The sequence below is a fragment of the Talaromyces stipitatus genome, genomic scaffold (assembly GCF_000003125.1).
Source record: "Talaromyces stipitatus ATCC 10500 scf_1105507295523 genomic scaffold, whole genome shotgun sequence".
NCBI classification, from domain to species: Eukaryota; Fungi; Ascomycota; class Eurotiomycetes; order Eurotiales; family Trichocomaceae; genus Talaromyces; species Talaromyces stipitatus.
Window position 1 is genome coordinate 3,073,982 of NW_002990113.1, and position 13,063 is coordinate 3,087,044.

Here is a 13,063-nt window from a genome sequence, read left to right on the forward strand (position 1 = left end):
TGGCAGTAATCAGAGACGAGACATCCGATCTGGATTAATTGCACCCGGCTGTTCGTGAACGATGACCTTATTATGGGCTAGTAAACACGATTATATGTTCTGTCGATATGATCGATGGTTGTCGAAGCAAGACTTCCAGTACAATTTCGTAGGAGCAGTACAGTATCGAAAACAAGCGATGGTGACGGTAGATTAATGAGCGGCTGGGAGAACTTCCCCTGAAAAGAGTGAATCTCAGAAGTCTGAGAGATGAAAAGGAGTGTGGTTAAAGAACGGTCAGGAGAGAAGTCTCCCTTGAAAAGACAAAAATAGAGACGAGAGTCGAGCGAGCGAGTTCAGCACACAAGAAGAGAGAAGAGGAGAAGCAGAAAAGAAGGAGAGATCACGGACTGGGCAGATGAGTTGAGGCTTCCCCGTTAGCACGGAGGCGCTAGTCCTTAAATTACCTTTCAAGCTCGTACGTGGCCCGCTCTTGTTATTGTATTTATGCTCTGGACTCCTTGACAGTATCGTCCTACAAAAATGCATGCTCAATGTACAACGTGCCATATAATAATCCTCTGCTCTATGATAAATTGACGAGATTGAAGACTGAAAAAGCTGGAAGAAAGAGAGAGAAAAAAAAAAAAGGGGGGAATATACTGTCTGCAAATATCGAGAACAGTACTCAAGGGTATCCGTATTTGGGGTAAAATACATGGAGAAAGGGCGTGTTTCAGGGGCACCTAACAGGCTTAGTGCCAGGAACAAGATTCGCTGTGGCCAATGAGTGCCGCATATTGCATACTCCATCGCTGAGAGTATTTGCGGTAATATTACCGTATTGAAGACAATACTACACAGCCTGTACTATGTACAGTGTAACTTGGTTATTGCTATGGAAGTGGTTCGTCTACCTGATACATATTTCCACCTCAGCAAATATTGATCATGAGTCCATGACTCTGTGGAACTTCGGCCTCAGGTAACTAATAATGACCTGCTAACGACTAGTTACTATCGAGGTGGTTCATGTGTTCCAGACCGCTCAACAATTTTCATCCGGACTTGCCGCCGATCGCACAGGCTAGCCTGACCACTCCAAAGATGTGCATTTGACAACGCCATCAGGATAAGTGAGATGTAAGTGTTCGCTTTCAGTGTCAACCAACCACTACGTTCACAATGCATTCATGAAACTAGCAGCCAATGGGAGAGACTGTAGCTGCGAGTCATCTGAAGACTCAGCCATTGCTTGTTCTAGAAGCATAGAAGAACATCTGAAGATCTACGGAGTACGGCCGTCCAGATTCGACAGGCTTTGATTAAACAACAAGCCTACAGAGTCCAGCCAGGCCCTTCATACTACTATAGTACGTACTATGCTTCATTCAGCGGCATTGAGTCTTTACGTACTTCGTACAACTGGAGCGATCTGTCAGCAGAGGGAAGCCGATTACATCATCACCACGACCGACCATGATTGGCGCCAAGACCGACGCTGGACCCCCGCAAAGCGTAAATTGACGATAGAAAAAGGGCGAGGAATGCGACGTAGACCTCGCGGGATGCTCGATCTCGCAGCCGCAGGATCAGTATCTCATAGCTGCGAGTTTCTTCACCTGGTCGCGCTCGAGGATCTGGACTTTGTCACTCTCAATTGCTGTTCAACTCGCAATTAAGCTACGAACATGGATATTGTTGATCAGGATCTAGAGAAGGCTGAGATCGATGCCCGCCATCCCAGCCAGGCTACAGAGGCTCAAGATGGACTCAACCTCAGTCCGTCGCGGACCTTATCATCTTTGGCCTCAATCTCGAGCAGTTCATCGTCAGAAGGGGCCGACGAGCCAAGAATGGAACGCATTCAGACATCCTATACGCTGGAGAGACACCCAACTGCCCTGAGTCGAATTGCAACACAACGCAGTCAGCATAGCGGTACCGTCGGTGCCAGTCTGAGGTCGCGCGCATCGAAGAAACCTCTACCACCATTCGGTGCTGGAAAACCTTATCCGCCACCTTTGCCAGCAAAGGAAGCATATGTCGTGGAATTCGATGGCCCTGATGATCCTTTACACCCGATGAATTGGCCTACCAAGAAGAAGTATGCGGCTCTACTAGTGCTTTACACTGTCCTGTCATGTTGCTAACAATTGTTTTTTCCCCTCCAGGGTGTTAACCAGTGTCATGTTGGCATACACAACCCTCGTATCGACATTCGGAAGCAGCATCTTCTCTTCTGCCACAACCACCATTGCGTCGGTCTACCACGTTAATTCAGAAGTTACATTGCTCGGTCTATCGCTATATGTTCTCGGCTTTGCAACTGGACCAGTATGCTGGGCTCCTCTATCGGAACTTCGTGGTCGAAAACTACCCATCATGATCGGCATGACTGGGCTGACGATTTTTGAATTTGGCGTGGCAACCGGCAAGGACTTGCAGACGGTCCTGATCTGTCGATTCTTCGCCGGATTTTTCGGTGCCTGCCCGATTGCAGTTGTTGCGGCCGTCTTTTCCGACATGTTTGACAATCGGTTCCGTGGGGTAGCCATCACCGTGTTCTCGATTACGGTCTTTATGGGACCGCTTGTTGCGCCTTTCATTGGCGGATTCATCGTTGACAGCTACCTTGGTTGGCGTTGGACCCAGTATCTAGTTGGTATCATGGCTGCGGCAGCTCTTGTTCTCGATGTGTTTTTCCTCGATGAGACATACCCACCTGTTGTTCTCATCGAAAAGGCCGCAGAACTTCGTCGTCGCACAAGGAACTGGGGCATTCACGCAAAACAGGAGGAAATTGAGGTCGATTTCCGTGAGTTAGTGTCAAAGAACTTCAGTCGTCCCATCAGGATCCTCATCTCGGAGCCCATCGTTTTGCTGCTGAGTATCTACATGGCTTTCGTCTACGGTCTTCTTTATCTCTTCATGACCGCCTACCCCATTGTCTTTCAACAAATCCACGGTTTCAACAAGGGCGTTGGCGGTTTACCGTACTTCGGAATGATTGTTGGCGAGATGATCGCCGGTATCTTCATCATCTGTCAGGTACCGGCCTATAACAAGAAACTAGAGGCCAATAACAACATCCCCATCCCAGAATGGCGATTACCACCAGCAATCATCGGCGGATTCTCATTTGCTGCTGGTCTGTTCTGGTTCGGTTGGTCTGGTTATAAGGAATCCATTCATTGGATTGTACCTACTCTGTCGGGACTCTTGACGGGCTTTGGTCTTCTTTCGATTTTCCTTCAGTGTCTCAACTACCTTGTTGATGCCTACCTTCTTTTGTACGCAATTTCTACCTTTCTTTATGGGTCTCTTACTGATCTGTTTACAGCGCCGCCTCCGCCATTGCCGCAAACACGTTCCTCCGTTCTCTCGCTGGCGCAGGCTTCCCACTCTTCGGATCATACATGGTTTGTATACCCTTTTCCCGACTAACCTCGCAAACTATTCCTTAACTGACCACCCTGAACAACAGTTCAAAGGCATGGGCGTCGAATGGGCCGGAACACTTCTTGGCTGCGTCGCAGCAGTGCTCGTCCCAATCCCCGTATTCTTCTACATGCAAGGTCACAAGATCCGCGCAAAGAGTAAATTTGCGCCCACTTTTGCGCCGGAGAGACCTGCCGATGAAGATGAGCAGTAATATTGTATACCCCGTTATTTTCCCACAGCAGAGTTCGAATGGCTGGGGGGTTTGAGAAAGTCAATTACATGCGTACATACGTATGTACATATAATTTATACATAATACTTGTGAATGGATGTATATACTGATCTAAGTTAACATTGGACCAATGTATATACACAGGGGAGAGGATGGTAGTATATATTAATAGAATCAATGGATGCTTACATCAATACTTAGTAGCTCTGCAGGTTTACCAACGGATGTAGTAACTGTACCTAAGTATAGTTATTTATATTTATATCTTTTCTACTCGACCTAGTTGTATATATATGTCTAATTGTCAGATCCATGGATGGATCAATTGAGCAGTGCCTCCATTCGCTGAGGCCGGAGACCATGCCTAGATTGTCTACATCCAAGTTTGTGATATAAGGTTTACGAGAAACACAACTCGTAGATATTATCCTGTATCATTCATAGGCCCATAAATACATAGTATCGACAAAAGAGGCAGACTTGAATAAGCATGCCAAAAGTCACGACGCTATTTTAACATGAAAGAATGCATGTTCATCATCGTTGGATAATGATGGATTGGAATATCGACAGGAGGGAAACCCGCAAAAAAGAAGAAAGGAATATAATCATCACTTTTGTCTCATCGTGTCCTTACTCTGACATTCGCTCAGTGGACTTTTGTATGAAGAGTAATGCTCATGAAAAAAAGGAAAAGAAAACAAGCAACAACGGGATAATCCAGTCCCAGGTTTCTTTTTGGTCGTAACGTAATTCGTAATTCTTCAAGATGAAATCAAACTGGTCGTCTTGAAGATGAAGCCTGAGCCCCGCGACAAAAGAATAGAAGGAAGAATATAGAGGATACCAGTAATGAAAAGCGAGAAGAGAAGAATACATGAAAAGGCCAAGAGCTACTACACCAGGAGAGCCAACAAAGAACATCAATGTTGGACTCCAATCTCCTCCCAGATGACTGCATGCAATGGCTAATATTGGTAAGAAAATATACAACGAATCGAAAGAATGTACAGAGACTGGTTGTCATATCTCCGTTGAATGGCTATAAGAGTATACGCCAAGGAAGTGAGCTAAAGAAGCATTCGGCGTTAGCTTCTGACGGTGTCTCGTATAAGTCAACATGTTCAATAATCATGTTCTTTGAGCGAATATTTGACTGAACGGGGGATCTGATGATGGACCAGAATCGTTGCTGGTGGTAACACCCTCTGCTTTACGTATAACATCTTTCAACGCACGAGTCACAACGCCGGCGCGAGCAACTAGTTCCTTGAGAGACTGTGTGTCAAATGGAAGCTTTTGTGGCGGTTGATTAGCAATTTCAATCGAACGAGCGTCCAAAGATTCCCGTTGCTGATAGATGGTTTCCAGTACAGACTTGACCTTTGTTGCAGGCTCTTGCCTATCTGAAACTTTTGAGTTGTGGTCCATATCGCTCCATAGAGTAAGGGGTGGTCGTTTCATGTCATTATCATTATTTCTCCATGCCTTCTGGGGCGGAGATGGTGAGATTTCGAAATCATCAAAGCTCCCACAAGATGATGGTGAATCAGGGACCTGCCAATTGGATTCCTCATCCTCAAATGTTGCAAGGTTGACGATACCATCTGCTTCCTTCCAGAGATCGTTGGCAGGTCCATTGATGACTTGTAACGCATTGCCCTGAATCCGCAGACGCTTCAACTCTTCGACTAGGAGGGTCAATTCCTGAACCTGTCCGTACTGTCCATGAACACTAGCTTGGCTTTCCATGATAGCCTGTGGTACCTTCATAGTATGCAACCGCCCCGCCGAAGTTGTGCCATCACCGAGTTCCATATTGTCACCCTCATCTTCATCACCAAAGTCAAAGTCACCATCCCAGTCCTCACTCACTCCTTTCTGGCCTAAGCCCCATGTACCGAACTTGGCAGACGGCTGCCGACTCTCGCTGGGTACTGGACCATCTCGAGATACTGGTACGCTCTGGCTTCGGAGATGCATGGTGCTTGGAGCTTTCCGATTCGCTCTACGGGTGCTTCTGGCATTAGGACCTTGCTTCCCATGCACGGTACTTGGGCGGACCTCGTGAGCTTGGGGATCACGATCACTCCACGTCTGTTCAGACCAATCAAACACGCTTGCCCTGGTGCCAATTGCGGAGCTTTTCCGTGTCAATGAAGGAGAGACATCATCAGGATCGCCATATGGTTGAAAGAAATTGATGTTTTCTCCAAATGATGTATCAAAATCATCATCACCATCATCCAGCACTGCATCTTCATCAGAGCCGGAAACTACTTCTTGAGAATGGGGTGCCTGTGGCTTCTTTGAAGGGGAAGAATGGAGGGCGCCTTTGTGTGAATATCTCGCAGGTGCTGTCGGTGTTGTATCTGTATTCTTCGCAGTCGATAGCGCCAGTGGGGTAGTATTAGAGTCTATGTCGCTCAAAGAAGACCTCGGGGTGGACTGCGACAGGCGCAAGTTCTCAAGTCCAAGTTCCTCAATGGAAACAGAGTCTTTATCCTTCAAGTCGGTTGAAGAAACGTCGTAGAATATCGTCTCAATTCTTGGGCCACGGCGGCCCGTGTGGCCGTTAGATGATATCCTTGTGCGGAATGAGTCAAAAACTGAATCGCTCTGATCATCCTCGTCAGCTGAAGTGAAGACCCGCGTATCATCGGAACCTATAACAGTGGATGCCCAGTCAGAAGTCGCTCCAGAAAGACGTTTGTTCCGGGAATAGCGAACAATCGGGGGTGAAGTGCCTGGTGGAGGATAATTGATTGGAGAAGATCTGTTATCATGTCTCCCATTCCTATAAGCCAACGAAGATTCTGTTGAATTGAGCGGGTCGACGGAAGATGCAAGGTCCTGGGGAAATGGCTCGTCGGAATACGGAGGTTTGTCGTAAAAGTAGTTGGCATTGGGAGCGGTCTGAGGTCGACTTAACGTGTCGGACATGGTGAAATTTCTCTTCCGTCGCAGTCGAGGGCTTCCGCTTTTTCCTGACTCTCGTGGTAACGGATTTGACACAATCCTATCTTTGCCATGAAGTCGTACCGCAGTCAGAGGACTTTTATTAACATCACCTTTCATTGGGCTGTTTCGGGGTTTGCGGTTCGTCACAGATAAATCTGAAATGGATGAAGATCGCACCGTCCTGCGTTTCTCATGAGGGATGGGTCTCGTATGTTTGGTATCCGTGGCGTTATTATGTCGTGAAAAAGGGTCAATAAATGGAACAGTGGCTGTGGATGGTGATTGCGAGGAGCTTTGCTTTACTGGCATAATGCTTGCACTGGATGTCTGAACAGAGGACGAGAGTATCAAAGTTGGATAACTGATGGGATATCGCGGATTAGGGGACCGGTGGGGTTTGATCGTGACTATAGCATTGCCGGTTGAGGATTTTCGTCTTCTGGCAACTGTAGAACCAAAATAAGGTCTCCAATATTGACTGTCCAGATCCGCGCAATCGTTTTCCCTGGCCAAAGAACTCTCTAGAAATGCGGCTGGAATTGACAAGTCCGGACCCTGGCTGGCGCTTGACCTGTGAGCTATATCGCTAGAGCGCTGATGGCTTGTCGCCGGACGGCGCAACCCAAGGGTAGTTGATCTGGTCCGGCCGATGCCGTTTCCTGACTGCGTGATAGAACGTTGTGACACCGAGCGTTTTATAAGCTTGTTTGGTGTCTTGACAGTCGAATTACGTCGAGTATGTGCCTGGGTAGGTGAATCATTCGCAAACGAGGTCGTCGTGGTTGGACTCGACACCGAACTAGCAGTGGCTGAAGATATGATGGATATTCGTCTCAGCCACGAGGATGATGGCCGGCTGCTACCTGCACCGTGGTCCTGCGTGGAGGTCTCATCGACTGACTTAGTAAGAGGATTCGTTACGGTTTGTCGTCGCCGCCGTTCTCTCCTCCGTTGTGACAGCACCAAGCTTTGCCCAGAACCCGTGGATACCGGCTGAAATCCCGTTCGCTCCTGTGACGGTCGTTCAATTGCGCCCTGGGAGTGGAATGGGTTCGTGTCCGTTGGCAGATTGCGTGGAATAGTGGAGTGTCTCGAGCTGGATAATGACTGCAATCCGGTGCGGTTCTCTCTCCGTGCTAGAGCAAAACCAGTTGCAGCAATACCAACAGTACTTACGGCACAAAGCTAGTTCCGAATTAGTCTTTGATCCAGGTGTCCAAACAGACGGTGACGGCGGAATAGGGAATAAACTACATATATATCCTGAGCATGACGTTGTAGGCCCCGGAGCACCCAGCTCCAGTTGGCCTATGGTCAATTCCACGAGGGGTGCGGGAGGGAAACAGATATATGATTACTTACCGTAGAGACGTGCTCCATTCTGACAGAGACTCCCGTAGCGAGTCGAGGCTGCCGACTCAAATAAGCATTGAACGCATCCACGCATCCAATCCTTTCCACATTGTGATCGATATCGAATGAGCGACGGAGTAATTGGAGGCTCTAATGGGGGAATACCTAACGGCGCAACGGTATTCCCGTGATTCTTGAGTACGAGCTGTGTGCTGAGGCCGGTCAAACGATTGATACGGAGGCGGGGCAGGCCGAGAAAGAAGGGAATGGAAATGCTTTGACAGGTGAGACCGGACTCAAAGCTGGGATGAAAGAGTTAGAGTGAGCCTGGGACGCATTGGCTGGAGAGAAAGAAAGGACAGAAGGGAGCAGGAGTAAACAGTAGGAGAGAAAGAGAGAGGGAAGAGAACGAGTGGAATACTAGTCGAGGAGAACAAGGCTGGGGAAACCTCGCGCTAGGGACGGCCGACACAAACAACACAGCACAACAAGGAAGGCGCTGGGCTGGGCTGGGCTGGGAACGGAGACAGGAGCGGGACTACACTAAGCTGAGCTAACCCGCGCGACAACACAATCTGGCGATCTTCTGTTTACACTTCTCTTGCGCAAGTTATAATTTATTGACAATGCAACTCAAATTATCCTTGCAAGGAGTCTATACCGCTATGCGTCTATTTATGGATCGATAGATCCACGGCACGAGCAGATGCTAACTGGTAGACCGGAAAATGGAGAGAGCTTATAAGCGGCTATTGGCATTCCCCGTGCAGACAGCCAACAGGCCTGGCCCTGACAGCAGCGAGAGAAGAGCCAATCGTTCTCGGTATGTCCCTGGATCTGTTCCGCTGAAGCGTCAATAGTTTTCGCTGATTGCTTGTCGTGGGATTGAACAGGTGTATCCCTTACAGCAGCCGTCGCCAGGTGTGATTACTGCCACTAGTTACTTCGACTCGCAGCCCGCATTTGCAGGGGGGGAGTGGGTTCCTGATCGAGATGGGTTTACTAGTTAGTAATTCAGCATTTGCCAATCATTGATCAATCACTGCTAGCACCGAGTCCGCTGGATACGAAGATGGCCAGACTAAAAGACATCGAAATTTATGGTACGTATTTTCTAGTCCTTACCGTTGTTAGATTCTCGTACGTCTCACCAACGGCTCGCTGACTGAGAGGGCCGTCCGTCCTATAGTATGTGGCCGAGCTCTCCGCGCTTGGCCCTTTGGGACGGCGTATATCGTCGAATCTCGATGTCGATGATGCGCTGGGGCTGAGACCCGCTCGCCAATATTAAATCTCATATTATTACTCAGCCCTCTCGAAAGTTCAACCCATTTTCGATCTCTCTCATATCCCGGCTATTGTCGAGTCGACTGCGTCTATAATATATTCGCTCACTGTCCAGTCAACCGCAAGCGAGGAACATATATTTTCTTTACTTTGCAACGTTGAATGTCCTGCTATTGGGGCACTTGCATGTCCCCGGGGTTCTGCAGAAAATTTTCCGAAACGGCTCCAAGACCCACGAATTGCCCAAGCAAACATGTGTTGCTGCTGATGGAGCAAGCTGGAATGACTAACAGTAGTGCTGCTTCCAGGATCGTTCTCTGGGATCGCGGCTAGAACCAAGTTTCTTACTGGAAAGTGGACAGGCGAGATCTCTCTCACTTGCGTCACGCCTGGTGGGTCAATTGTGGAAATTACAACTTTGGCTGGCTGGTTGTGCTGCTAAGAAAGTAGAGAGCTGCTAACCTAAGCTTAGCGTCGATTGCGATGTCTGTTCTGGACTCGTACTCACACTACCCAGCAAACACTGCGAAACAAGAAACTGTACGATCATCCATGTCCGTAGTACTCTCCGAATGAAAACCTTCGGCTGGTTGCCATGGTAAGACAAACATGGTCACAATCGAAAAGCTCTGTGCTGCTGCGACACAAAAGTATTGTTTCATGTTTCCGAACAGTTCCTACGGTTTCCCGTGAGTTTGACATACTTTCTGGGATGTTTTGCATTTTCCGAATTTGTAGAATTAGACAATTGTGATTGGCTGTCTGTCATTAGTCCCCCGGCAGCCAATAGGAGGCTTAGACTGTACTCCCACAGACAAACCCCACCGCGAATTTATTCCATATCGAACAGGCACTTTCGATATCTAGACAACCTCATACCTTGCTTGCTAGACCACATCCACCACAGGCTACAATATGGAGGCGGAACTACAAGCGCAGATTCCGGGCATAGACCGGGTCATCTCTGAATACTCCGTGGTATGTCCGCTGTTGCTTCGGCATCAAAAGGATGCAATCTGACACAGTATATTAGGGTTATCTTACCCACGCCTCCCATGCCTACGTCGAAGAGGCAGACGCAAATGCACCCTCGCCGTTAGCCGAAGCCGCCGATACCGTGACCGAACTCCTTGTCTCTGCCTCTGGCGACTTTTCATCCGAAAACGAGCTGGCTATTCGCAACCTAGTGGAAAAGTTTATTTCATCGCTGAATGCCGCTGACGGCATCGATGCAGAACGGCGGCAAATGCCCTTTGCTGCAAAGAAGCTCGATCAGACGATCAATGTCGGCGCACAAAGAAACATGTCGTCAACGCTTGGGTTGGTCGGCGGAGGTGTGGATCTGGAGTCCGCCTCTACACGAAAAGTAGAGTCCCGAGTCGATCGGAAGAAGCTCGAAAAGGCAGAACGGAAGATTAGGGCTAAGCAAGACAAGAAGTTGGTTAAGAACGTTCAATACGAAGCATCAAGACTGCTTGATCAACCGGATAGCACTCAATCGTATGAAGAGTTCTTCATGGCTGTTAATCCTCTTCAACTAGGAGCGGATGCTCAGTCCAAGAGCAAAGATATCAAGGTGGACGGTATAGATATTTCTATCGGTGGAAAGAGAATCCTCACGGATGCTTCGTTATCAATGGCTTACGGTCGAAGATACGGTCTGGTCGGTCAGAACGGTATCGGAAAGTCTACACTTCTCCGTGCCTTGAGTCGTCGTGAAGTCGCAATTCCCACTCACATCTCGATCTTGCACGTTGAACAAGAGGTTAGTACACTTGGTGGTCTTTCATATTGAGATACTGATCAAGTACTGCAGATTACCGGTGACGATACTCCTGCACTTCAAGCCGTTCTAGATGCCGACGTGTGGCGTAAGCACTTACTTCAAGAGCAAGAAGTGAGTCTTACCCCTGATCCCTACCTCCGCGTTATGTACATAGGCTATAGCTGACCATTTAAATAGAAAATCACCAAACAACTGGCTGACATTGATGCCGAAAGATCATCAATGGCCGATACATCAAAAGATGCTGCAAGATTGGACAAAGAAAGAGACGGCTTAGACATAACGCTCACTGATATACACGCAAAACTTGCGGAAATGGAATCAGACAAGGCCGAGTCTCGTGCCGCAAGTATTCTTGCTGGCCTGGGTTTCTCACCAGAACGTCAAAAGTTCGCCACCAAGACGTTTTCTGGTGGCTGGAGAATGAGATTGGCTCTTGCTCGTGCCCTCTTCTGTGAACCAGATTTGCTCTTACTCGACGGTCAGTAAGGCCTAGTAGCTCGTACTTCTGGAGACTGACATTGCTATAGAACCGTCAAATATGTTGGACGTCCCATCTATTACTTTCTTAGCAAACTACCTTCAGTCATATCCAAGCACAGTCCTGGTTGTCTCTCACGATCGTGCATTCTTGAACGAAGTCGCAACCGATATCATTCATCAGCATTCGGAAAGACTCGATTACTATAAGGGAGCCAATTTCGGTATCATTACTTTCCCCTTACTCTATAGAGCCTGCTGAACTTTACTAATTGCATCCGGATAGATTCGTTCTATGCAACCAAGGAAGAACGCAGAAAGAACGCTAAGCGCGAATATGAGAACCAGATGGCACAACGAGCACATTTGCAGGGTATGCTACTGTCCGCAACTCACTGTCTGACCTGTCTAACACATCCGTAGCCTTTATCGACAAGTTCCGATACAATGCAGCCAAGTCGTCGGAAGCACAGTCAAGAATCAAGAAATTAGAGCGCATGCCAGTGCTCGAACCACCAGAGAACGAATATGTTGTCCACTTCAAGTTTCCTGAAGTCGAAAAACTCTCTCCTCCTATTATCCAAATGACCGGAGTTGCTTTTGGCTATACCAAAGACAAGCCCCTCCTTAGCAATGTCGACTTGGACGTGCAACTCGACTCTCGTATCGGTATTGTAGGACCCAACGGTGCTGGCAAAACGACGGTGTTGAAACTGCTTATTGGACAATTGCAACCTACCAGTGGTCTTATTTCTCAAAACCCGCGTTTAAGAATTGGCTACTTTGCTCAACACCACGTTGATGCTTTAGACCTCAATGATAGTGCTGTGGGCTTCATGACGAAGAACTACCCAGGCAAAACTGATGAAGAATACCGCCGACATCTCGGAGCGTGAGTACTCTCGTCCATTCGAAATAAATCTTAGGGTCACCGCAAAGTAAACTAACGATAACGAACAGTTTCGGTATCACCGGAATGACGGGTCTCCAGAAACTTGGCTTACTTTCCGGAGGTCAAAAGTCCCGTGTAGCATTTGCCTGCCTATCGCTTACCAATCCCCATATTCTCGTTCTCGACGAACCTTCTAACCATCTTGATATTGAAGCTATGGATGCTTTGTCGGAGGCTTTGAAGAATTTCCAAGGCGGTGTACTCATGGTATCCCACGACGTGACCATGCTGCAAAACGTGTGCACGAGTCTCTGGGTCTGCGACAATGGTCGGGTTGAGAAGTTCGATGGAGACGTGAAGGCTTATAAGAAGAAAATTTCCGCTCAAGCAGATGCTGCAGGAGTGGCTAGGGCACAGTACTAGATTAGATTGTATAATACACAACCACGTTGTATATACTTTGACGGTTTCTAGTATTCTGACCAATGAGAAGTGTTAAGGACTGAGCGGGTCATATGTCCACCAATGACATCTGCAATTGTTCAACCACCAACATAGTAGGTCTCTAACTTATTCTCCATATCCTTCCTCCTGAGAGCATCGAATGATGAGCGATATGTTTTGAAAGTATATTACCGGGTTTATCTAT

The 13,063-nt window shown here is 47.9% G+C and overlaps 3 protein-coding genes across 3 annotated transcripts, besides 1 other annotated feature; 2 read left to right on the forward strand and 1 right to left on the reverse strand.

Annotated features, from left to right (window-relative positions):
• Positions 1–1,670: 1,670 nt before the first annotated feature.
• TSTA_070630 (MFS multidrug transporter, putative) lies at positions 1,671–3,848 on the forward strand (the record flags this gene model as incomplete). Its single annotated transcript, XM_002340999.1, has 4 exons — positions 1,671–2,086; positions 2,154–3,272; positions 3,323–3,401; positions 3,467–3,848. The coding sequence occupies 4 exons, from the start codon at positions 1,671–1,673 to the stop codon at positions 3,632–3,634; spliced, it is 1,782 nt and encodes a 593-aa protein (XP_002341040.1). The 3' UTR covers positions 3,635–3,848.
• Positions 3,849–4,076: 228 nt separating this feature from the next.
• Positions 4,077–7,996, reverse strand: TSTA_070640 (uncharacterized protein; the record flags this gene model as incomplete). Its single annotated transcript, XM_002341000.1, has 2 exons — positions 4,077–7,801; positions 7,979–7,996. 2 exons carry the CDS (start codon positions 7,994–7,996, stop codon positions 4,787–4,789), a joined length of 3,033 nt encoding a protein of 1,010 aa, XP_002341041.1. The 3' UTR covers positions 4,077–4,786.
• A 471-nt stretch (positions 7,997–8,467) lies between these two features.
• Positions 8,468–8,488: a microsatellite.
• A 1,683-nt stretch (positions 8,489–10,171) lies between these two features.
• On the forward strand, positions 10,172–12,909 carry TSTA_070650 (translation initiation regulator (Gcn20), putative; the record flags this gene model as incomplete). Its single annotated transcript, XM_002341001.1, has 8 exons — positions 10,172–10,234; positions 10,290–11,021; positions 11,073–11,153; positions 11,220–11,523; positions 11,573–11,746; positions 11,809–11,895; positions 11,946–12,414; positions 12,483–12,909. 8 exons carry the CDS (start codon positions 10,172–10,174, stop codon positions 12,835–12,837), a joined length of 2,265 nt encoding a protein of 754 aa, XP_002341042.1. The 3' UTR covers positions 12,838–12,909.
• Between the last annotated feature and the right edge of the window lie 154 nt (positions 12,910–13,063).